Here is a 26,018-nt window from a genome sequence, read left to right as displayed (position 1 = left end):
AGGAACTCATCAAATTTGCAGATGACACCAAGCTGGCAGGAATAGCCAACACTCCAGAAGACAGGCGTAAGATACAGAAGGATCTTGACAGACTTGAACATTGGGTGCTGTCTAACAAAATGAAATTTAATGTTGAAAGTAGTAAGGTTCTACATTTAGGCAAGAAAAATAAAATGCACAGGTTCAGTATAGGTGGCATTTTGCTCAATAGTAATAACTGTGAGAGGGATCTTGGTGTCCTAGTGGACAATCATTTAAATATGAGCCAGCAGTGTGCTGCAGCTGCCAAAAAAAGCCAACACAGTTCTAGACTGCATTAACAGAGGGATAGAATCAGGATCAAATGAAGTGTTGGAATGCTGCATCCCGTTTCGGTTGCCACAATGCAGAAAAGATGTTGAGACTCTAGAAAGAGTGCAGAGAAGAGCAACCAAGATGATTAGGGGACTGGAGGCTAAAACATATGAAGAACAGTTGCTGGAATTGGGTATGTCTAGTTTAATGAAAAGAAGGACTGGGATGACACGATAACAGAGTTCCGATATCTCAGGGGTTGCCACAAAGAAGAGGGAATCAAACTATTCACCAAGCACCTGAGGGCAGGACAGGGATGGCAACTAATCAAGGAGAGAAGCGACCTAGAACTAAGAAGAAATTTCCTGACAGAACAATTAATTAGTGGAACAACTTGCTCCAGAAGTTTTGAATGCTCCAACATGGGAGGTTTTTAAGAAGAGATTGAACAACCATTTGTCTTGAAATGGTATAGGGTTTCTTGCCTGAGCAGCAGGTTGGACTAGAAGACCTCCAAAGTCCCTTCTAACTCTGTTATTCTATTTTATTCTATTATGTTTATAGGTTAAGATAATCCTTGAGTTACGACCACTTCTTCAGCGATCATTCAAAGTTATGGAGGCACTGAATGAGAGGTACTAAAATTCCAGACACTGCAGCAGCCCCTCAGTCATGATCAATTTAACCACAAGAGGCATTTCAATTCTCCCACACCCAGCTATCTCCCTCCCCATTTATGCTGCCATGCACCCTGTTGTCTCTGTCACTCTTCCAGCCTGTACTCCACCCTACACCTTGCTGCCCTGCATACTGCCACTCCTGCTGCCCTGCGGGAAGGCCTTATGTGGGCTTTAGGAAGGCCTTACGCAGTCAGCAACTGCCTTCCCAAAGACCAGGCTGGGCGTTCCTCATCAGTAGCAAGAGAAACAAGATGGCGAAGGTAATCCGGGCGCAGCAGGGGCAGTGAGTGCAAGGCAGTCAAAGGGGCAGAGATATGGATGAGAGAAGGTGGGGGGAATTGACACTGAGTGAGATGGCAGGGTAGAAAAAGCACTTTATGATGGTGTGGTACTCACCCAATTATCACAACTGGGATTGCCACTGCTAAATCTGTATCAGTTTGAAAATCTCCATCTATACCTTGAGTTGTCACAAGAATAAATGGGGATGGGCTCCAAAAACTATTAAGAATATAACACATAGAAAGTTGACAGTTTCATCTAATTCAATCAGGGTTAAACTCAGCCAAATTTAAAGATTACATCTGACTAGTTAGAGAAGCAGAAGCCCACAACTACAAATGGTATTGAGGGACCTTTGGAGGTGATTTCTTCTGTTTCCTTCCCCGCTCCCCAACTCAACAATTCATTTCATAAATTGTATTTCATGGCTTAAAAGTATCCACAATGTTTTTTACTAAAGGAAACAACACATATGACATTTTGCCTAACAAACACATCACTTAGCAACAAAAACTCCAATCTCAATTAGGGTTGTTAAACAAGGTCTACCTGTATCTAGCAGAGCTTCTACAATAGAAGAAGGTTCTATCCATCACTTGTCCTTGGAGCAGTGCCTTGAGATCAGAAGGAGGTTTGTAAAAGTCTCTTGCTACTAATTGCTCTAAATCCAAGGCTAGTCTGTATTGTTGGTTATCTGCACGTGGTGATGTTCTTTGCTTTTACTTCTCTTTGGTTTAAATCATAGAACTTCCTTTTTTTTAAACTTGATTTTTCTATATAATCTCACTTATCATCTAAATAAATATTTTTAAATATGTAGCTTGGAATTGAATGGTTTCAAATTATTTTTCTTCAAGTTCCTCAAGATTAATATATTTTATTAATCTACATGGTGATAGAACTTGAAGTTATATTCAAATGTGTAATGGAATTTGGCCTATAGCAGTTGGAAGACACTTTAATCATAAAAGGAGAAATCATTTAATGATTGATTTCACAAGCACAACTATATCTCTTGTATCATATTTAAATAGATTTGTCATTTGCTTGCTATATCTATGATGCAGAAATCCAAAACTTTTACTGGATAGAAATATGAAGAGAAGGATCAGGGGAGACATGATAGCAGGATTCAAATATTTGAGGGGCTACCACAGAGAGGAAGGGGTCAGGCTATTTTCTAAAGCACCTGTAGGCCAGACAAGAAATAATGGATGGAAACTGAACAAGGAGAGGTTTAACCTGGAAATAAGGAGAAATTTTCTGACAGTGAGAACAATCAACCAATAGAACAGAAGTTGCCCTCGGAAGTTGTGGGAGCTTCATCACTTGAGACTTTCAAGAAGAGATTGGACTGCCATTTGTCAGAAATGGTGTAGGGTCTCCTGCTTGGGTGGGGGGTTGGACTAGATTATTATTATTATTACCTTTATTGTCAAAGTACAACATGTGTACAATGAGATTGGCTGAGCCTCCCTTCGTGCACCCCCCCACACACACACAACTCACAGTGAGGACAGAAGTGCCTAACCCAGTCCCAATCTTACTACACTATGTGACCTTGTTGTACAATACGCCGGCCCCGCAAGTCTGTCATACTATGTTGACATTAAGTTATTTTCCATTCAGAAGTCTGACAGCCCACAGGTAGAAACTGTTCTTCAGCCGGTTGGTGCGGCTGGCTATGCTTCTATATCTCCTAACCGATGGTAGGAGAGTGAAGAAGTGCTCACTGGGGGTATGAGTCGTCCCTGAGAATGTTCCTCACTCTTCTAAAGCAGCGAGCCCTAGCAATGTCATCTAGTGGTATCAGGGAACAGCCCACAATGTTTTGTGCTGTGCTCACCACCCTCTGTAATGTCTTTCTATCCACAGCTGACAAGCCAGCATACCATACCATAATGCAATATGTGAGGACGCTTTCTATTGTGGACCGGTAAAAGGAGGTCATCAGATGACCTACAAGGTCCCTTCCAACTTTGTTAATCTGTAAGATTTGTGGCCATAGCACTTAGACTTATATATCACTTCGTAGTGCTTTACAGAGTCAGCCTATTGCCCCCAACAATCTGGGTCCTCGTTTTTATTGACCCTGGAAGGGTGGCAGATTGATTCAACCTTAAGCCAGTCAGGATTGAACTCCTGGCGATGGGCAGAGTTAGCCTGCAATACTGCATTCTCCCATTGTCTTTTCTTGTCGGAAGCCAGCTGAGAAGGTTACAAATAGTAATCACATGAACCTGGGATAGAGCAATTTTCATAAATACATTACAGTTGTTAAGTGTCAGAATTAATGGCCATTAAACGAATAGTTTAAAGTCAAGGACTCGCTTTAGTGATGGTGAGACCAGGCAAGTAGAGTAAAGTGAGTCCTGGCCCTGGTTGTTATGGCTCTGCTCTTTCATTTTCCTCAAGTACTTCAGGCAGAGTGGATGCCCTGCAGATAGGAAGAGTGGTGGATTCTGGGAGTCCTACGCAGGCCAACAGCATATTCTAAGTTTTGCTGGAATGGAAGCAGAGTTCCTGGATTTCTAGTGTTTTCACATTTCAATGGCCTTTCTCTGTTCTTTTCCACAGAGCCAGTAGCTCAAATCCAGTGACAATGGCAGCTTTAACCATCATTGTGCATCAACACTGTGATTTGGTATCCAAACTGAAATAGTAAAGAAAAAAAGAAAAAGCACTTTCACATGACTTTTTTTCTTTAGCTTTGACCCAGAGACTTTTGTATTAATCTATGAAAAGATTTCAGTATTAAATTGCTTGGCCTAATGAAGTAGCTCTCATAAACACTTGTGTCTATTTGCATTTGAGATCCTACTCTATAAGTGTAACATTTTGTTTGATATTTAATATTCAGATATGTTTTAGATGTGACATGCCTTATAAAGCAATTATTAAGTCAGGATGTTTCAGATTAATTGCATGTAAAAATGGAATTATATTAATCTTAAGCAATCAGGTACATAGGTGTGAAGGCATTGAGAATTAAATTATTACTATCAATAATATAGCAAAGCAGTGTTGCAAAGCTGAGAAGCAAAAGATGTGTTAGGCAATCTACCCAATTCAAATACAAAATAGACCTAATAAAGCACAAGATAGAAAAGGACAGGAAAAAAAAGCCAGTGTTAAGAGATTGGCAAGCAACCAGAATGTTTAGTTGACAAAACAGATTATCAGTGATTTGCTGTTGGCAGTATGCATTCAGTGGAAGCACTTGTGTCAAAATCCTCATACTGTTTGGGAAGGGTGGTTGACTTGAATTGAATTAGACTGATAAAAATGTTTCCAGATAGTGCTAAAAGTAGAGATATGATAGCAGTATTCTTCTATGATTACCTTTGTGGAGATTTAAATATAATTTTACTTCTTTGAGTAGGGAATAAAATGTTTGCTAGCAGGTATTCTGGGTTATGTGTGGTTGAGTCCACATGATATTTAGAGCTATGTTGAGAATTAAATTTCAAAGTTAGAGAAAAGGACCTACTTTTAAACAGACAGTGCTGTTAATCTTAGAGTAGAGATGATATGAATGATATGAATAAAAATAATTTTCTATTAATGTTGCTAAATTTTGTATATTACATAAATTTTGCTAAAACCTATGGCTGCAAATAAATGCATTACTACTACCTAAACAGATAGGTCTGTTGCAGACCGGTTCTGTCCAGCTGTATAGAACCAGTAGCTCTGAAGAGCAGCAGACACCGAAACGCCTGCCTGGGCTCTTACCTGTCCTTTATTTCCTGCTTTTTCAACTTCAGCTGCTTGTGCGGCACAGCTGAGGTTGAAAAAGCAAAGAAAAAATGGCTTTTCAAATGCTGCGCACCTGCGCGCAGCGCTTTTCAGCTGTTCGGGAGGCACAGCATAAGGTTTTTTACACGCGAAGCGCACATGCGTGCGCAAAACGTAATCACTGAACCGGTAGTAACACTGGTTGAATCCCACCCCTGGTCCGTTGTGATTTTCTGCTTGTGAAAATTTGCTTTTGTTACTCAAGTGCAAAACAATTTTACCTACAATGCAGATTTTGTCCCCCATTCAACTCACCATTTTAAACAGCCTTAAAAATAAGTTCAAGAGTGTTCATACAATAATTCATGTTTCCTAGGAAAAGGACATCACACTTGAAAAGGAAATCTAAAGTCTTATCGCTTTTTAACTGCCCTGAGCCCTCATAGTTAATTTTCCAGAGTCAGAAAACTTGATCTGAAAGAGCTTCAAAAAGGGACAAGACAGGGGGAAAAAAATCAGACCTAAAGAATTCCTGGCTGGGAATTACTACCTAAGAAATTAATATTGAGAGACATTAGGGGGAAATGTCATTATGAATAATACATAGAAATACCTAGTCTTGAATTAGGTTTGATTACTTTGTATTTAATTTTATGTCTGTGAAGCTGAAGTGTCATTTCTCGATTGAGGTGTGGTAATGAATTTGTGAAGCTCTTTATTAACCTGACAGCATAGTATGTCTATTAAGCAGCTTATAAGTTTTGACATGAAATTTCGTTGTTTCATTGATTAATCAATGAAACAATGTTTTAAAATATTTTGTAAAATTAATTTTCTTGGGGGGGGGGGAACTGATCATGAGTTATTACAAAAATAATTACAAGATATTCTGATACCTGAATAAATATATGTGCATAAATTAAGGAGAAGTAATAGATTGTTTCTCATAAGTACAATCACAAAACAATGGAGGGGCAATGGATTCTAGAATCTAATCCATCCTGAGTTTTGAAATCTAGCATGATAAGGTTGGAAGTTTGAACATCAAAAGTAAAGCAAAGCATGACCTTTTGACAATTTAGTTATGGGAATAGTTAGGACTTTCTCTGAAATGTTAATATTATATTCTGCAGTATGGTACTTACTGTCACACATTTACTTTTTAAAAGAAGGTTCTTCGCTCTAAATTTTGGATATTATTTATTTATTTATTTTTATTTTTGCTATTTGATATCTACATGTTCCCAGAAAAGATAGCTTTATTGAAATTCAGGATTGGGACTGACTTTGGAAGTAAATAGACTCCTGATTCATGCTAGTGGGTGACTATACCAAGGGAATGAAAACAAAATATGTGGCCCAATTAGTATTCTTGTGTTTCTTAAAGCTTTCAGTAGGATCAACTTTGTCATTTTCTGGATTCCTTCTGTGGGTTTCAAATATAATGTGCAATATTAAAGGAGCCCATATTTTACCAGAAAAATCAGATACAGAATGTGATGCTTTGGGACTTGTGTCCAGAGTTTTGGGGCACCACTTATTTCCATTCTGTTTTCTATTCTGTTCACATTTCAGTGAAACTATTACAAGTAATCCTCATTCAATGATGCTGTTAAGGATTGGAAATTTTTGTCATTAAACACTGTGGTTGTAAGTTTAAAAAAAAACCATGTGACTGCACCACTTAGTGATGGCAGTTCCGGCAGTCCTGGTTACAGTCATTTTTAAATAAAACTACATGGTTCATTAAGCAAGAATTTCATGTGACTGTGACTTCTGACTTCATGCCAGCTTCCCCATTGATTTGACTGATTGGAAGCTGGTGGGAAAGTTGAAAATCACAACGAGGTGACTGTCAGTACAATTTTTGGCCATAACTACCACTCGTTTAGCAACCTTATAAGTTTGAGCAGAGGCTGAATGTATGGTTGTTAAGTAAGAACCACCTTTAAAAAAAAATCATTGGAGGTTTGTATTGGAGCATTGCCTACAAGCAAACAATAAGCAATCCTATTGCTTGTTTTCACCAAATTATTGACGGGAAATCATAGCATATCTAAATAGATGATTGAGAAAATATAGAAAGAATGTAGAAGAACAAGTTAAATTTAATCAGCTGTAACAGCATTACTGTAGATGGATAAATGTGTTTATTCAGACTAAGATGTTTGTCTAGATGTCGAAGACTGATACACATTATTTAAAAGCATAATTTAATAAATTGGGCATGTTTCTGGATTCAACAATGTCAGTGGAAGTACATATGGCGAATAATCAAGAATATATTAAATAAGTTTAAGTGGTAGATGACCTACAAAGTTATATCAAGAAAAAAGGGTTTATATTCATTTTGCATGTGAGATTGATATCATGGATTATTGTAATGTCACCTATGATTGAATTTATTGTTTATGTAAAATAAAACTATACATGACCTTATGAAGCAAATCATTATGCTTACATTACACAAATAATATGCCACTTACACTGATTGCCAATGGATTTTTAGGCGAATTTCAACATGTTGCTTTTGGTCTTTAAAACTTTAACAATATATCTATATCTATGAAATAGAAATTACTGCATTGTTGTGGTGCAAACCAGTATGATCGTATTACACCAATATTATGTGGTTGACAAAGGCATTATTTTATCCCTCCTAATATTTGAATTGAAATCCAAGATACTGTCTTAAAGGGTGAAACATTGAATACTCAAAGCTTGTAGAGACTAAATACCTTTTTACCACCCACTGTAGTAATATATTACTGCTTCAATCTGTTTTACCTTTCCTGACTTTTTAATGGATGGCATTTACTACATAAATATTTTGTTATTATCTATTTTTTATTGATACTACAGAATAACAGAATTGGAAGGGACCTTGGAGAACTTATAGTCCAAAGGCCTGTTTAAGCAGGAGATCCTATGCCATTTGCAACAAATGGCTGTCCAATTTCTTAAAAACCTACAGTGATGGAGCACCCATAACTTCTGAAAGCAAGTTAATTGTTCTCAGTGTCGGAAAGTTTCTCCTTAGATTTAGGTTGGATCTCTCCTTGATAAGTTGCCATTTGTTACTTCTTGTCCTGCCTTCAGGTGCTTTGGAAAATAGCTTTACCCCTTGCTCTCTTTGGCAGCCCCTCAAATATTGCCAAACTGCTATTATATCACCCCTAGTTTTCTTCGTTAGACTAGACATACCTAATTTCTTTAGCCTCCAGCCCCCTAATCATCTTTGTTGGTCTTCTTTGTAGAGTCTTGACATCTTTTTTGCACTCTGGGTTTACCAAAACTGGATATAGTATTTCTGGTGTGGTCTTACCAAAGCAAGAGAAAGTAATGGTAACACTTAATATGAAATCACACTTGTTGGTTTCTAGAATAAATTATTTTGTGAAGAGATTAAAATATAATATTCATAAGAATAGTAAGGGGGAGTTGCTGTTTTTTTTAAAGAACATCCATGCTCATAATCACTGATTCTTTCTTTTGAGGTGTTCACAAATGTTTAGACAAACATAATCTTTGAAAGCAGAAATAGGCACATTCAATTCTTTAAAAAAAGACCTGAATGCCTAATTTCACCGAGGTTTCTTCTGGAATGAATTGAATTGCATCAGAACAAGAAGTAATGGGTCTTTGAAGTCCAAAGGCGTTTGTTTTTTTTCAAGAAGCAACTGGACTTTCTTGTTTTTCTTTGAAGACATTTCGCTTCTCATACAAGAAGCTTCATAGAAAGCCCAGTTACCTCTTTAACAAAACATCTTTGGAACAATCATGACCTGGATGACTGAGAATCTCCATAGATATGGGTCTGTGAAGCTAGTCAAAGGGTCTCCAGTTTTCTGGTGGAGGAATTCTGGGAGTTAAAGTCCACAGGTCTTCAAGTTGCCAAGGTTGGAGATCCATGTTCTAATACTCCCCCACTTCTCTATGTACACTAGGTCCATATGTATATTGGGAGATCGAAGGAAGGTATACAAATCGCTAGGAGCTTCCTTCCAATTTTCCTATTCGTATATTGAGTGTCCAGTTCACTGAAGAGAATAGATATAGTTTCCATTGTTGCTTAGCTTTCTTTGCATTTAGAACATCTGTCTTCCCCAGACATCATTGTAACAGCTGTTTGGGCTTATGTGGGTTTTCTTTTCTTTCTTTAGCTCCTTACCCTTATCCCATTTCTTGTGAAGATGTGTTTGGCGCTCTTTTTTCAAGAGCGCAAGAAAGTATTGAAATCAATCTGAGAATGTTTTCAGCTAGTCTTCTGGTGACCTAGCCATATTGTAGTCTTGAATCTGTTGTGTCTCTCCTCAACTGAGGACAAAAAAAGAAGAGAGAGAAAAAAAAGCTTAATCTTGTGGGGTTACATAAAAGAAGGAATGCAGAACAAGAAAGAATTTCCTTCATGCTAGGCAGAACAGAATACACTGTGATGGCTGAAAGTGCCTGTGGGCATTTGGTCCCTATTGGTTCTCACACCGAATGCAGTGATGCCCGCAGATAGACTCTATTGTTGTCAGTTAAATGGGATCATGACTGTCTGAAAGGTGTTTGAGAATGAACTGAAAATCATTTTCACAAGTGGATGATTACTTCTGCCACATGTTAACTGAACTCTATCAGAATGGCCCAGATTTTGAGGCTGCTTTAATTGCTCTTTCAACCTTGACTTAGACTTCTTTTTAAGAAAGCCTTTTGTAGAACAGAACTGTAATGGGTATTGATTTTTTTTTTCTCCTTTCTACCTTTTCTTCAACTGTGATAAATAAAAGCTTATAAAAAGTAAAGAATTCATTTTCAAGATGCAGATGGATCTTTTCCCCCTTAAACAAAGAATAGACCCTACTTATGGAGTATTAACAAGTATTAACTTTAGTCCCCCACATACAACATTGGTGGATTGTTTTAGGAGCCAGTAAATAATGATGCCATATAGTCGCATTTAATAATAATTAACTGTCTCTCCTTCCCATCATAAACATCAAAGAGAAATAGGCAAACCTCGTAGCATAGTCTTAAGTTCTATAAATCTTTGTCTCTTATATATATATATATATATATATATATATATATATATATATATATATATATATATATATATTCTTAAGTTTTCGTGGGTACTTACATGTATGGCCTTCAGCTTTGTTCGGGTATTTTCCCACGTCATAGTAGTTAAAAGCACCACTACTATGACGTGGGAAAATACCCAAACAAAGCTGAAGGCCAGATTTATTGAATCTTAGATAACTTTAAAACTAAAAAGAAGCCTTTTTGTCCATGATATCTTTTAGCAACTACAGAGAAAGTGGCCATGAGGATGGCTTTTTTGTTTTTTAAAGGAAGCACATTGGTTTTGTGGTTACAAAAGGCAGCCTACAAGTTCTGTGAATTCTAGGTCTCTCTTAGGTATGAAAGCCAGTGGATGACTTTGGGCCAGTCACTGTTTCTCAGCCCAACCCAGCTAATGGGGCTGTTGTTCTAGAAAAAATAAAGGCAGGGAGATTAGCTATGTTTGCCATCTTGAGTTTTATATATATATATATTTCAAAGGTGGGATAAAAATCTAATGATAACAATCACATTTAAAATTCTCTAGCAAGCAGCAAAAATAACAGTTGAGCACATGTTCTGCTACTTTCCTTGTTCACCCATTGGGCTAAGCCACTAAAGTAGCTGCAGCAATAGATTACTCTAACTTCAACACAGCCCAGGAACAATATGATTACCAGAAAGAAATGCATTTTTTTTTTTGCTATATGACACTTCTGAATACTGTACACATGCCCAATGAATACTTTTTGAATTTGGAAAGTTCAATGACCAAGCAACTTAGTTTTTTTACATTTGGCAACCTGAAAGTTCATGCCATTGCAATGCCTGTTGTCATGTATTTTTGCGTTTAGTTTCCTGTTTCATAAAGAAAGCAAACCACATCCAGAATGCCCACGGGCAATATTACAATCAAGTAAGAACTTCCCTATGGCAAACAGTGTTTTTGTAGAATCCAATTCATTTTACCAGACATACAATAGGTGCTTATCTGACTCATCTTTAGCAAGAAGTACTAGTTCAGGCCTGTGCCAGTAGGCATGTATTTGTACCTTTTATTTCATTACTTATTGCTGGGATTCTCAAACTATGTGGTGCTGCAAGTCAGAAAATGGGAAACCTGAGACTTCTTCCCTCTAAACAAATCCTGTGATTAATATACCAACCACACTCAAATTTAAATTTCCAGGCAGGGGGTTGATTTTTTTTTAAGTTATACCTCAAATGTTCTTCCATCTTCCCTGCTAGTCCAATTTGGATATGCACATTACAGGAACACAGAGGTACATTCCTATACCTCCCTTCCTATAGGAGCAAGTCCTGGTAGGAAAATTTATAAAGATAGTCTCTCTCCCACCTTCCCTCTCTCTCACGTTGGTATACCTGCATTAGAAGTTGCACTATAGCTTTCTTTTGTTTCCCACTTCATGTAATTTAATAAAATTTAATCTAAAGGTCTCAATATCCTAGAGCAGGGGTCACCAAACTTTTGGACCTCAGGGACCACCAAACTCATAATTTTAAATCCCGGAGACTACTAGTATGAATTTTGACTGACAGTGGCTTGCTGATATTGGAGAGAGAGAGAGAGAGAGAGGGGGAGAGAGGGAGAGGGAGAGAGATCTGATCTAACCTCTCTCTCTCCCTCCCCCCCCCTCTCACACACACACACATACACAGACACACACAAACACACAGAGGCAGGGGTGGGATTCAAATTTTTTAACAACCGGTTCTGTGGGCATGGCCTAATTTGTGGGTGTGGCTTGATTGTCATGTGACTGGCTGGGCATGGCATGTATGTAAATATTATAAATATTTATATAAATATTGATTTTTTTTTCATAAGAAAAGAGCAACTTTTACCCAAAATCAGGCAAAGCAGGCAGGCAGATTGAGTTGCTCACAGAATCACAGATTCCCTTAGAGATATCTCTGTTTCTGCCATCGGCTATCTGAGTCTGTACTGAATAATAGAACCTTCAGTCCTAAGGGAGGTTTGGCTCTGCTTAAAAGCTGAGCCAAAGGTCCAAAGACTAGCTAGAAATCAAGAAATGCAACCATTTCCTGCTTTCTAGCTAATCTAAATCTCCTGACACAGCAGAACAGCTGATGGTCAGGAAAAGAAAAAAGAAAAATAGCAAGCTGTTCTGCTGTGCTGGGAACAGGCAAGTTTGCCAGGTAAAGAGTGAGTGGGCAGGGCAGCCTTGTGTACCTGTGCACCCTGGATTAATTGTTCTGGGGGTGACATTTCTCTGCAGACCACCAAAATTTTCTTGTGGACCACCAGTGGGCTGTGGCCCACCGGTTGGTGACCGGTGTCCTAGAGGTTGTAAGTCACCCACCCCTGTTTTAGGTATATATTTTGTCATAATGAAGCATATCCATAGACTGGATGAACTTTATAACCTCTTTTTAGAAGATAAGCATTATAGAACTATTTAGATAGACGGTTATATTAAGAGATAGTGATACAGATAATCAATCATGTACTCTGTGAATTAATGGCTTAGCACAATACAATAATTCAAGTACTATTTAATCAACAAATTCTTGGCTATAGAGCTCTAAGCAAAGTGATTGAGTGTGTGTGTGTGTGTGTGTGTCTGTGTGTGTGTATATACACACATACACGCACAAATAGAATAACTATATTTCATAAAATGATTCAGAGTTTGCTGAAAAATGCAGTGCGTTTGAGGGCAAAACATGCTTTAGAAATATGTAGTATTAAGTTCCAAAGCAGAGAAAAATTATTTGGATCCAGTGCAGGTAGCTTCATATTATCTGTTGGTGCTTTTTGGGCTCATCCAGTAGAAGCAAGTTGAGGAGGAAGCATCAGAATGTTGATGTATGGTTATATCCTTTTGCCATCTTCATAACAATTGTTTAACTCAGCTACATATTTTCTTGAGATCCTGCGAATATGCTTCAGTTAACAATCTACTCTAATGTTTGCTCTCAGATTTTATTATATATCAGCCACAAAACCTTAGTAAGCTATCTTTAGTTCTTGGCTTTTTCAACCTGTGATATTCTAGGTACATTGACATTGCCTTTTCCAGAAGTCTTTGGAGTTGTAGCCCCAACAATTCTGCATGGCCCCAGAGTGGAGAAGATTGATTGAAAATTCAATAACATTCCTGAAACACCATATGAACTCTGAGCTGAAAAAACTCCATTTCAAATCTTGCCTCTGCTATAAGCTAATAGGATTGCCTTAGTTTCTAAATCTCAGTTTTCTTGAGGAATATACAGTATAATACTTACCTTTCAAGACAGTTTTCAATTATGACTAAGATGATCTATGTTCATGCCCCAGTGGTGGGCTGTAACTGGTTTCACAACCAGTTCTGTGAGTGCGCGCTTCATTTCATTGGAAGATTTTTAATTGAGAATGATTTGTCTTCACATTTAACAGGTATTTGTATGCCCTTGGACAAAAAGTTTGGAAAAGGTGGAAAAAGCGCTACTTTGTTCTTGTGCAGGTTAGTGATGTTTCATTTTAGCATCATTTCAAGAGATGCTGTTAAAGCAATAAACTCATAATATATATAGCATAGCGTACAAGCAGTATGTATATTTGTATTTGTATCAATTTGTATTTTGGAATTTAGAAATGTGCAATTTAGTTTGTAGAAATATTTTTAATGCTTATTTCAGCCAAACAGTTCCCATGCACACAACTTTTTGCAGTAATCCCATTATTTATGCATTTAAGTTTCCTATTAGAACTCGTTTACAAAATCCTGAATTTCTTTCTAGAATATATTCAAAAGAACAAGTGTATAAATGTTCACCTTCAATCAAGACTTTGCAGCACTTTGGATTCAATTCCAAAACGGTGCTTCAGAGTGTGCAAGAATATAAATCTAGCATTAACCTGCAATTAATTAAACCAATTCTGTATTTTATGAATGCTACATTTGCAATTCTCACTCAAAGTTCAACTATTGTCATACTGTATGTGATATATATAGATATAGATATAGATATACATACATACATACATACATACATACATACATTTTGAAGTTATCAATAGTTCTAGTCAGTGATAGATTTTCTCCTTTGAATCCATGCTGCAATTTGGGAACTATTTATTGTACCCAGTTTAAAAAAAAAACACTTCGACACACCCAGATAGAGAATATAGCTCAATGATTGTTCACACTTCCAAACATTGGTAGTATGAATTATTTTAGCTGTCTTTCTCATGAAGAATTTCCCATGGAGATCTGAGCACATAAGATCATAGGGTGCAGTGAGCACAAACATGCTAGCAAAAATCTTGAATTTCCACAAAGCTAATTTGTTATGGTAACCTCTGTTAAAACGTATAGAGCCATTTAATACATGCAGGCATACATTTGGTACAGACGGCAATAGTTAGGACAGGGAGAATGAAGTAAGATTGTTTATATCAGCCCATCCCTATCACTCTCTTGCGAGTGAAGAGACAGCCATTCATTAGTTACAGCACTCTGTTGGGCTTCCTCAACATCCCTTCAGCTAACAAATCTATGAAACGTCAGAGGAATGACCTCAGAGAAAGCTAAAGCTACATCCCCAAAATTCTGCAATATAACATTGGGTCTTTTCCCAAAATATTCTGGCTGGCAGATGAATGGATTCAAGCAACTTGTTATGGCAAGGTAATGGCAATGAGAGTTCATTTCTTAGCTGGGTTTCTCCATGCTGGCAGGGAAAATATCCTTCATAATTTATTATGCCACTCCCAGTGATCTTTCGGAACATGGTGGAGGAATTTCACCACATATTTTTGTCCAATTTCCACAACTGCTTTGTAAATTAAAAATTAGCTTTTGCCTCTCCCTGTTGCCACAGACATAATGTGTGCTTTTCAGTTATGAATGCAAGAATGGTACCTTTTGTTTTTTGGCAGATATACTTATATATACATTACGAAAAGAACAATGTGAATATAATACATTAAAAGAGCACAGGTATAATCTAGTGATTTTTATCTAATATGTAGGAAACTAAGAACATTAAATTTCATTTGTAGTATTTGTGATAATTGGCAAAGCTATGTTATCCACAAAAACTACTACCTACAGTTTTCTGTCAGACACAGATTGATAGAATTATGCATAAACTAAATAGTATTCATATAAGCATAGATTAGCACACTGTATGTGATGTTTTATTACAAGTCACTTTTGAACTCATATTGATATCTGTCCATTTGTAATCTTAACTTGAGATTTCAGGTCTCTGTTTCTTCTTCAGTGGTTTTCCTTTTGTTTTCTGTTTCTCAGAAAGCTTAGACAAGGTCAAGGCAGTCTTATCTAGTTGAAAGAGATCTCCATTCCCCCAGTTCCATGCACATAAGTGTGCACGAAGTTGTTGATGTTGTTTCCTTCACTTGCAGTCTGAAGTGTACAATGCAATTGACCACTTTGGCTTTATGAATAGACCTAGTGTAGAATGCCTATAAAGAATAGTACTGACAGATGGGCATTTTTGCCATCTCCTTCATAATTCCTGCACTGTTGACACTGCAGGAGTTCTGCTCAATTTATATTTTATCTTTATTTTCAGGGTTATTAAGTGGCAGATAAACTGTGGGTTACATAATGTATAACCCCATCGAGCAACTTTAAAAAGCCATTTAGATCAGTTAGCATTAAATGGTTTAATTTGTCTACCTAACCTTTTGTCTGATTATGGTGACCACTTTGCATTTTTTGTAACCTTATACCTGACTACAGTCATCAAAAACTTTGTAGTTAAATGCAAATGTCATATTCAAAACTATTACTTTTCTCAGCAATGACACAGAATTGAAGAGCCAATCATTTTATGGATACCTTTCCTAACTTTTTTTTTCTGGAGTTGTAAAGTGTGCCCAAAAGCTTCACTAGGCACACCAGCATCTCATATGGGCCCCCCAGAATCCCCCAAGTGGGTGAATCCAAACATTTCTGTCTTATGTGCAGTGGGGAGTAAATTTTATACAAAGATTATCTGCTTACAATATTGCATGAGAACATTCTCCCAGCTATGGGGAAAATAGAGCCTGCTATCTTTAACCATTGCTGAAATACACACTGTGTGAAGCCTGATATGACCTACAAATTTTTGTGCACTCTAGGTTTCAAGGTAAATATATGTGTATTACTGTTAGTTGGAAGGACATGCAGTGTTCATGGTAGATGAACAAATGCCCTACATATACCTTTTTAAATATATATTGATGGAAATGTACAGAAGGATTGAATTTTCAATTTAGCATTGTTCCTCAAAATGGCTACTGGTGATAGTCAGATAAAAAGGTGATTTTATTTTTCAGATTATGACTTCACAATTGTTGCACAATGATTGCTGTAGACCTGTAGTATAGAAGTAGATTAGTGATATTATCCTGATATCTAAGTGTATTTTGTAAAGCAGTTGTTGTGAATTTCAAGTTGTTAATGTATAGTTAACATATTTGTTCGAAGCCACTTGGTACGAGGGCTATCCACAAAATAGATTACGTTTTCGTCTGTAGCAAGAAGGGGCAGAGCTAGCGCGGCCATCTTTGGTCTGTGCGTCCGCCACTCAGTCTTCATCTAGTCGTGCTAGTGGGAGGTTCGTATCGTTGCCCTTTATTTCACAGCAAACGTTTGAAATGTGTGCTGCAATTGAAAATCCCTCGAGTTGTGAGGTGTGATCAGTGATAAGGTTTTTGTTGGCAAAAAACCATAAACCGATTGAAATTTTTCGGCAACTGTGTGAAGTGTACGGGGACAACATCATCACTGAAGGTGGAGTGCGCCAATGGTGCATTAAGTTTAAAAATGGCCGAACTACGGCACTCGAGAAGTCCTGAATGCTTTCAAGTGGGAGATTTTTCCTCATCCGCCCTACAGCCCCGATCTTGCACCAAGCGACTACCACTTATTTCCGAGGATGAAGACCTGGCTTGGAACACAGCGCTTTGACGACGACGCGGAACTGCAGGCGGGCGTGACTGACTGGCTCAAATCTCAGGCGTAATCTATTTTGTGGATAGCCCTTGTAGATTATTTATATTTCCCATTGTTAGCAGCTAGTTTATTGCCCATGTCCCACTGAATGTCAATATAACATGATATAGTGAAGTATAGCTAATTCAGGGCTTCTTTTTATCTTTCATCCAGGTTAGCCAATATACATTTGCCATGTGCAGCTATAGAGAGAAAAAATCAGAGCCTCAGGAGTTAATGCAACTTGAAGGATACACTGTGGATTATACAGCACCCCATCCAGGTATTCTGCAAAATGCGTTCAAATGTCCGATTGCAGAGAAATTAGGAAACAGTGTTTGTTTTATCTTTTCATAAAATCCTATCAAGTAAGTAGGTAGATAGGAAGAGAGAAAAACACTATTTTAGGCCAGGTTACATTTTTACATCATATTCTGTCATATCAGAAACATCTCCATCTCATTGTAGATCTGAATTGCCAGGCTATACATTATTTTAATGCTATTAAAGGCATTGATATCATGAACTTATATAATTGAAAAGAAATATTTCCTTTAAAGATGAGAATGAGGTTTTGATTCTGATTTTATAGTGTTCTTCCTCCTGAAAGATATCAAATGCAAAGTAGATGCATCTGTGAAAATGGTACTGCTACCAAGTAACCAATTTTGTATAATGACTAACATAGAATTTTCTCCCCTATGCTTTCTTTAGCAAGAACTCACCCAACCTGTTCATTAGTACAGAAAAGTGCTTATGGACAGAAAGTTTCAAGAAAAGTAGGCTAACTAGAGAATTTTTTTTAAGTGGGAGCACAATCTAGTAATATACATGCAAGGATCAAAGTGTCATTTTGATTATTTGTCTACATATCTAACACAAAAGTAAAGCTGTAATTACAAACTTTTTACATTTTAACTGTGCCATTAATTATGTTTTTATTAATTTAGTCACTTTAAGTTCACTTTTTAGATTGAAAGGTAGACTATAAATCCAGTTATTAGTTAAGGAGGTAGGGGAAAGAGAAAACTTAATTTCACATCAATTAACTTGACTGAATCCTGAGTTCTAAATCTGCAGGCCTTCAAGATGGTCAGATGTTCTTCAATGCTGTCAAAGAAGGTGACATAGTGATATTTGCCAGTGATGATGAACAAGATCGGATCCTGTGGGTACAAGCAATGTATAGAGCTACTGGTCAATCTTACAAGCCGGTTCCTGTAGGTCAACCACAGAAGATGAATCCAAAAGGAAGCAATACTCACACAGATTTATCACAGAGTAAGTTTATATTGTTTTTAATTTATGGGATTTTAATTGCATAATTCATCAGCATTTAACTTGATAGTTCTTGAAAATTTATATTATTAATAACCATTTAAAAACCTGACTTGTAGCTCATTATTGCTGTTGTGTTATTTTTTTAAAATATGTAATTGGTATCATTAAAATTCAGTACACATTCTCATGGAAAGAAAATTACTTTTCTTGCAGGGTTTATGCTGATTTTATAACAAATAGATTTAATCAGATATTCATGACTTAGCTGCATCATTGTTTTAATGAAATAATATTGAACAAGAAAAGCACAAGGTTACATCCCTTCATAAATTCTCATTGGAGGAAATTTTCCAATTCTCTTCCTGGCCAGGAATTTGAAGCTGTAAACTTTGGGAAGAGGACCTAGTGGGATAATTGACATCAAAGGATACTTTACCTGCAGCTAACCAGATGTGAGGCTATGCTAGTAAAGCTAGATTCTAAAGACAGGGTGGAAAATTGGACTCTAAATACAAGATAGGAATTCTAATGTACTATTTTCATTACTGCAGTCTCCAGCTATCCCTTTTAGGAAAAGTTGGGGAGAAAATGGTTCAGGCTACATCAATATGCCAATTATGCCCAACTATATATCTTGGCCCTTGACCAAATTATTGGCACTGTCAAATTGCTGTCCAGAAGCCTAACACCATCTAAGTTTGTATAAGGAAGAAAAGTGAAGGCTTACTTCCAGCAAAAGGTAGTGGATTTGAAGCCCAGCTACTTATTCCTCCGTTAATTCTAGCAGATTCAGTTTGCAATTTTGGTCCTTCAAGCTTCTGTAGCAATAGGGCCTTCACTCAGTTCCATCTAGTGCAGCAAGATTTTCCTAGCTGGCATTAATTACTGTTACTGTTATACTCATGCTTTACTTACCTCTTGACTGGACTACTGCAATGGGCTTCACATGGGACTGCTATTGAAACTGCAGCTGATCCGGAATACTGCAGCTCAAATACTCAATATGCTCAAATACTCAATAATATTCAAATAATGGATGTAACACCTTTATTCAGAGAGCATCATTAGTTGCCACTTGGCTTGTGGGTGCTCCTATTCTCTGAAATTGCACACCACCAGATCTGCAACTGGTTCTTTGGGGCTTATAAAAGCTAGTTAAAACCTGGTTGTTCATCAAGCAAGAAAAGTTGGTTTGCTGTAATTGCCTTTTGGTCAGGAGAGTGGGTTAATTTTCACTACTACTGATTTTTTTCAGTGATTACTGCCAGTTTCAAAGGAGTATTTCTAGTAGTTCTTTCATTCATTATATGATTTTATCAACTTTATGGCAATTGAAGTGGCTCATAAAAATTAACTTTTTGAGCTGGTAATATAATAGAATCAATCAACACTTTTGGCTGAAAGAAATAGCCAAAAAGTAAGCATATAGTGACATTTCAACCCTGTTAGCTAACTAATTCCTATTTAATAATACCTCTTTCTATTGTAATTTGCAAATAATATATTTTCCTGAATTTATGCCATCCTTTTATGTTTTTTTGCTTACTTTGTGTTTAGCAATACTTTATGTCAGGATTTCAATTTATTTAAGACAGTACTTGTGAAAGATGATGCCACTCACATTTATGCTTATTGATTTCCTCATACAAATGATACCAACTTTTAAAAGTTGAAAATGAGAGACAGCCTGAGGAATGGCATGCCTCGTTACATTCTCCAAACTTACCGTAAAGAAATATTGGCTGCTTTCTCCTAAGGGTAGGAAGAGACATGCATTCCTTAAGTATAAAATGTGACAGTAAAATATGTGGTCCTGTTTGGCAGGTATCAACCTGAGGGTTACTATCATTTTCCTTGTCGTCTTGCTGCATCCCATCTATGTCTAGTTGCTTGACAATAGCTACAGGATAATTTTCTGTTTTATCAAATTCCCTTTCCATTGTACTTCCTGCAATTGTCTCTTGATTGAACATAGTACAGATGGGAGATCATCAAAATAGCCATCCCTTGTTGATTTATTCCAATGGCAGAAATGCAGCAAAGATGACTCCTCTGTTTTAATAAAATATTCTAGTGGTTATTTTTCTGTTTCCTTTGTATTATGTGAAGACAGCTAAGGAAAATAACAATAACTTTATAAACTATTTCCCATCTCTATTTCACAATTTCCTTTACAATTTTAACTGAACAGTATCCCCTAAAAAAAAAAAACACCTAAGTTTGGATAGGATTCTTTCTGCTCTTGTTAGGAATAGCAAACTGTTCATATTTATCCAAATGAAGCTCCAGATCAGTTACCGCAGGGTAGCGCAGCAATGTGGCATCGATTTATGTTGATATAACTCTACTATAAGTACAAGGGGTCTATGCTCCAAATAATTAAGGTTTTAATAGTGTAGCACCAGGGGTGGGATCCTGCCGGTTCGGGCCGGTTCAGAGAGATCCAGATGTTAATTTTACGTCCAATTTGGCGAACCGGTGGTTCTGAAGTACAGCTGGCCCCACCCCGCCCCTCCTCTTCTAGGAGTACCCATGAGGCCTGTCTGGCTCTCAAATGTAAGATATTTTGCTCCTCTTAGGAGCAAAAAGGGCATGTGGGGGGTCCAGTGCCGCGCCCCACCATCCTGTTTTTGCTCTCAGGAGGCTCCAGGGAGGCTTGCTAGGCCCCGTTTTTTGGCCTAGGAGGCCTTCCTGCAGCCTCCTGGGAGCATCCAGCCATCCAGTATGCCTGGATTCAGTGTTTAGCCCAGGGGTAGTCAACCTTTTTATACCTACTGCCCACTTTTGTATCTCTGTTAGTAGTAAAATTTTCTCTAACCGCCCACCGGTTCCACACAGTAATGGTGATTTATAAAATAGGGGACAAAACCCCTACCACCCACCATGAAAGCTGGAACACCCCTAGTGGACGGTAGGGACCAGATTGACTACCACTGGTTTAGCCAAAAGAACATTTGGAGCTAATACAGTTTATTACTGCCTTGGGAATGTTCTAGGTTAACAAAACTATGCAGTCTCCTAAAACTGTTGGAGCCAATCTTCTTTCTTTATTCCATATCCTCCTCTTCAAAACTAGAAGTTGCTCTGCTTTTTCAGGCCAGGCTTAGTGTGGTAAGCTCAGAGTGAATTTTGTAGAGAATAGCTTACCTTTAGGTCTCGTTCATCTGCTCAATTTCAGAGCATATATTACACAATTTCCAAAGCATAATTCAGACTATTCAGCGATTTGCCTAGCTGCTGCTTCATTACTTCTATTGCTGTCATAACCTTTATGGAGTGTCCAATGGCCTTTTAAATTTGACAAGCAAAAAGACACAGTAAATATTTCTCACAAATATTTTCCCTCTTCCACTTTGTGGTTCGATATTTAACATACAGAATTATGCGCTGTGTTGTTATTCAGGCAGTTTGCAAACTTGTGTTTTTTGTTGTTGGAAGGCAACTCTTTAATTTGAAGAGGGTGGTAAATTCTCGGTAATAAAATGGCAAGTAGAAAGGCTCACTTCTCCTTGCCATTTAGAAAGGGTTAGAAAGAATGAGAAGGTTAGCCTTTGCTTTGTTTCCAATCTCCTTTTCTTGACTCGGTCTTCATAAAAAGAAGGTTTGGAATTGAAGCCATATGTGTTAAAACAAAATTCTTTCTGTTTAAGTACAAGTATGCAAAAAGTTTCAAGATTAATCCAAGATTTTTAATGACTTTAAAGATCTGGGTAGTTGTACTAAGGTTTAAGTCAGAGGTCTTCAAACTTGGCAACTTTAAGACTTGTGGACTTGTGGATGCTGGCTGGAGAATTCTAAGAGTTGAAGTCCATAAGTCTTAAAGTTGCCAAGTTTGGGGACCCCTGATTTAAGTAGAAAGAGATGAAAAAAGGAAAATATACCATGAATAGCATAGGGATGCATTGTAGCTCTCCTTTCTTTCTTTCTTTCTTTCTCTTAAAAGGAGGAAGAAAAAGAAAGAGGGGGGGATGGGAGAAAGAAAGGAAAGAAAGAAAGAAAGAAAGAAAGAAAGAGAGAGAGAAAGGAAGGAAGGAAGGAAGGAAGGAAGGAAGGAAGGAAGGAAGGAGGAAGGAAGGAAGGAAGGAAGGAAGGGAGAAAGAGGGAAGAGAAAGGAATGTGAATGTGAATGAGATATGGATGAATGGATGAATGGAATAATGGGCGGAGGGAGGGAGGGAGGTGGAAAAAGAAAAAGGATAGGAAGGAAGGACCACAAACCCTGGCACCAGACACAGCTTTAGAGGATGCTTTGAAACAGCACAGCAAACAAGGGCTGGAAGGGACCTCAGAGGTCATTTAGTCCAACCCTGCTTCAAGGGCATTGTTAAAGTGAGTTTCTATCTTTTTACCCACCCAGTCACATGATCACCAAGCCACACCCAGCTGGTCACGTGACCACCAAGCCACACCCACAAATTAGGCCACGCCCACAGAACTGGTTGTTTCAGAAATTTGAATCCAACCCCTGTGTGGCACTATATAGTAAGTAAACTTGTTTTCAAAAAAGTTAATCAACATACATAACATGATTTGCATTTCTTCTTTTTAAGAGATAAGGAATGATAATATGAAATATCAAGGCTGCAAATTATGTTGAAATATCTGAATCTAATTTATATGCATGATAAGGAGAAAGAAAAAACACCATTGTCTTTTTTTTCCTTTTCTGTATCTTCAGATGATTATAGTAAGCCATAACGTAACAATTTTTCCCATATCCTTTGCTAATCAGAAATGCTTTACATATATGAAATTAGTAGCAAACTGCTATATATGCTACATCACAATTTGGTTTTAAAATGTCAATCTAGTTAAAACTAATTCAAATCCCTTCCTACATCAGGAGATTCTTAGACCATGTAGTTATAGCTAAAATTTATATTTTTTTATACTTGGTGATTAAATATAGTCATTTAATTACAGACATGAATATATCTTAGAACATGAGGAGTGGAACTTCCGGTTTGCAGGGCTTCGGCGGCAGGCAGGAATCTGCGATCGTGTGCGGTTTCTGCCTGGGCTCGCCACTAGAGTGCCCCGAGCCAGCTGGTTTCAGGGCTAAGCCACCCCGTAGAGGTGGTGAAGAGGGGGGAGATCCCAGCAGTGTCGAGGAAAGCCGCATCTTTCCTCCTCAGCTGGCTAAACTCCCTTTCCCGAAGGCAGTAAGAGCGGCGGACAGAAATGGCCACCTCAAAGAAGCACTCATCCGGAAAAGAAAGTGCAGGAGGAAGTTAAGAAGTGAAAGTTTTGGCTGACCGGGATAAGAAGCAACAACTAAGGTATCCTAGAATTTAAATTTTATAAAAGATACATCGCTCCCAAAGAAGATTCAGAAGCAGTGAATGAAAGTGAAAAGGGAAAGTTTTTTTTTTCACTCTCCTTCCTTACGTTGACAGCGATGAATGAGAAATTGGAAAAATCCACTTTGGCACCAATAGGTAATTAAACTGGAAATATAATTAAATGCCAAGGGGACAACAAAGATTTCTGAACACTAAAAAAAAATTGTTTTAGCTATAAGTGGGAAGGGAGAGGAAAAGAATAAGGGCAGGATTTGGAAGGAGGAGTCTGCCTGGAATTCAAAAGAATCTAAAGTTAAATCTTAATAAGACTTCTAAAAGATACATTTTAACTGGAACTTTGCAACTAAATAGTAACCCCAGGAAGAGAAAGTGAAAAAAGAAGAAAGTGTTAAAAGAAACAGCTTGTGTGTATTTGGGTTGCTTAGTGACTTTGGGACTTCTGGAAATTATATTTGAATGACTAAAACAATTGGGTGGTTGTTTAAAAAAATTCTATAATGGCATCACTTGTGGATGAACTGAAAATGGAATTTAAAAAATATAAAGAGGAACAAGAAGGGAAGGGCTCTTTTGGTTCCGTTTTTCAATTCTTAGAAATGGCGATCTGTACCTATGAGAAACTACAAGAAAAGACTGCGCAACAAGAAGATTGGGACAAAGAAGAAGCCATCTTTAATGAACAAGTAACTTTATCTGGGGAAGAAAGGGGAAAGGGGGGAAAGAGAATGGAGAATTTAAGACCTAAAAAACAGCCAAAAAAGGGAAAAATAATGTGAAAAGTGGATATAATGTTAGAAAGCAACAGAAAAGGGGAACACAGAAGAGGGAAATGGAGGTGGAGAGACAAGGGGGTAAAAAGGAGAGAGAGAAGAAGCAAGGGAGGAAGGAAGGGAAGAGAAGTTACAAAGGTTTGGAGCAAGATGTAAAGAAACAGGACTTATTCAGAGATAATGGGTGAAAATTTAACTGAAAAAGCGATTCTGCAAAGGTACATAAGATTGTATTGTTATATTTGTATTAGAAATAATGTTAGAAAATTGGAAACAACATATGATTAAAAAGTGGGATAAAATAGTCAGTGTAATTCAGTGAAACTTTTGTGAACAAAATAAATGAAATGAAATAAATGAGAGAATTGAATTAGGAAGGAATGGGAACATTTTAATTACTCAATGTTTTATAAAATATAAGTGAAGTGGGGGGGAAGTAACTATGGAAAGTTTATAAGTGTTCCCATAGAAGCATGATACCTATTTGAAAAGTAATGTGTAAAATGTATTGAATTGGTATGGATTGTTGTTTTAATTATATTATATATTCATAATTTTTTCTTTTTTAAAAATATAGTGTGTAGTTTTAGAATGTACCAAGCAGAATCCGAACGGAAGTTATGTATTATATTAAGTGTTATAATTTTAGGGGAAAGATATAAAGGCGTCATACTCCAATCAGTGATTACAGGAGAAATTTTGTTTAATGAGAAAAGATAATAGACAGCTGAAACAGGACAGACAAAGAATATAAGTATAATGATCTGAATTGAGATGAAATAAATAAAATAAAATTAAGAAAGTTAAAAGAGGGGAGAAGCTATATAGAAAATGTAGAACGGTAATAAGATATGGAATGGTATATAAAAATGAGCATGAACTTGAATTTGTGTCTGTACGAAAAGATGTAACCCGGGATCAAGCTGCTTTCAAAAAAGATGTTTTATGTTTTTATGTTTTGTTTGTTTATGGTTGTTTTTAAAAAATCAATAAAATTTTCAAAAAAAAAAAAAAAAGAACATGAGGAGTGAGGGAAGTATTGTTTCAAGAACTCTGTAAAAATTTGCTCCTGTTATCTGTAGATGATAATCTCATAGCATAAACTATCAATGTGTTATCACACAGTTTATTTGCTATACTTACCTTGTTAAATCTGTCACATGAATGTGACTCTTGCTTTGACAATGCAGAGCAAGTGATATGAATTAGTTTCTGCATCTTTTCAGAATATGATGCTGTAGATCCTTCAGTTTGAATTAAATAATTCTTCCATCTGCAAATGCATCTGAAAGTTGGACTTGACATGGATCAATATGATCTGGGGCTAAATTTCTAAATGTGACTGATTATGTTAGCATCATGCCCACAGATCAATATGGAGTCTTATTATGAACCTAACTCTAGAATTGGGTTTAATCAATAAACTTTTGTCTCCTTTTTATAGAAATTTTAGGTTTGTAGCACAGTTTTCAAGAATATATTGAGAATATATCCTTTCGGGTAACAAACATTAAAAACCTCTATATTTGAAATTAAAAGAACAAAGAAGAGCAAAGACCTTATTGTAAGGGTCAAGTCAATTTTTTAGTTGATAGTGGCCTGTTCACTTCCAATATTGTGTACAAAATCAAAGTGAGCTAATGT

At 37.0% G+C, this 26,018-nt stretch overlaps 1 protein-coding gene across 13 annotated transcripts in view; it reads left to right on the top strand.

The window, feature by feature from the left end:
- Positions 1-26,018, top strand: part of CADPS2 (calcium dependent secretion activator 2) — a 294,667-nt gene that overhangs the window by 124,045 nt on the left and 144,604 nt on the right. For all 13 annotated transcript variants that reach the window (XM_087969373.1, XM_087969369.1, XM_026669061.2 and 10 more), the window contains 3 exons: positions 13,468-13,534; positions 17,195-17,303; positions 18,101-18,301. In XM_087969373.1, coding sequence (XP_087825499.1) covers positions 13,468-13,534; positions 17,195-17,303; positions 18,101-18,301 — 377 coding nt within the window. The remainder of the gene's footprint in view (positions 1-13,467; positions 13,535-17,194; positions 17,304-18,100; positions 18,302-26,018) is intronic.

Source organism: Notechis scutatus, chromosome 6 (assembly GCF_049901735.1).
Source record: "Notechis scutatus isolate UNSWTSFEM ecotype Mainland chromosome 6, rNotScu1.2, whole genome shotgun sequence".
Taxonomy (NCBI): Eukaryota; Metazoa; Chordata; class Lepidosauria; order Squamata; family Elapidae; genus Notechis; species Notechis scutatus.
The sequence above is the reverse complement of the archived record's forward strand: the minus strand, read 5'-3'. Positions and strand labels throughout refer to the sequence as shown.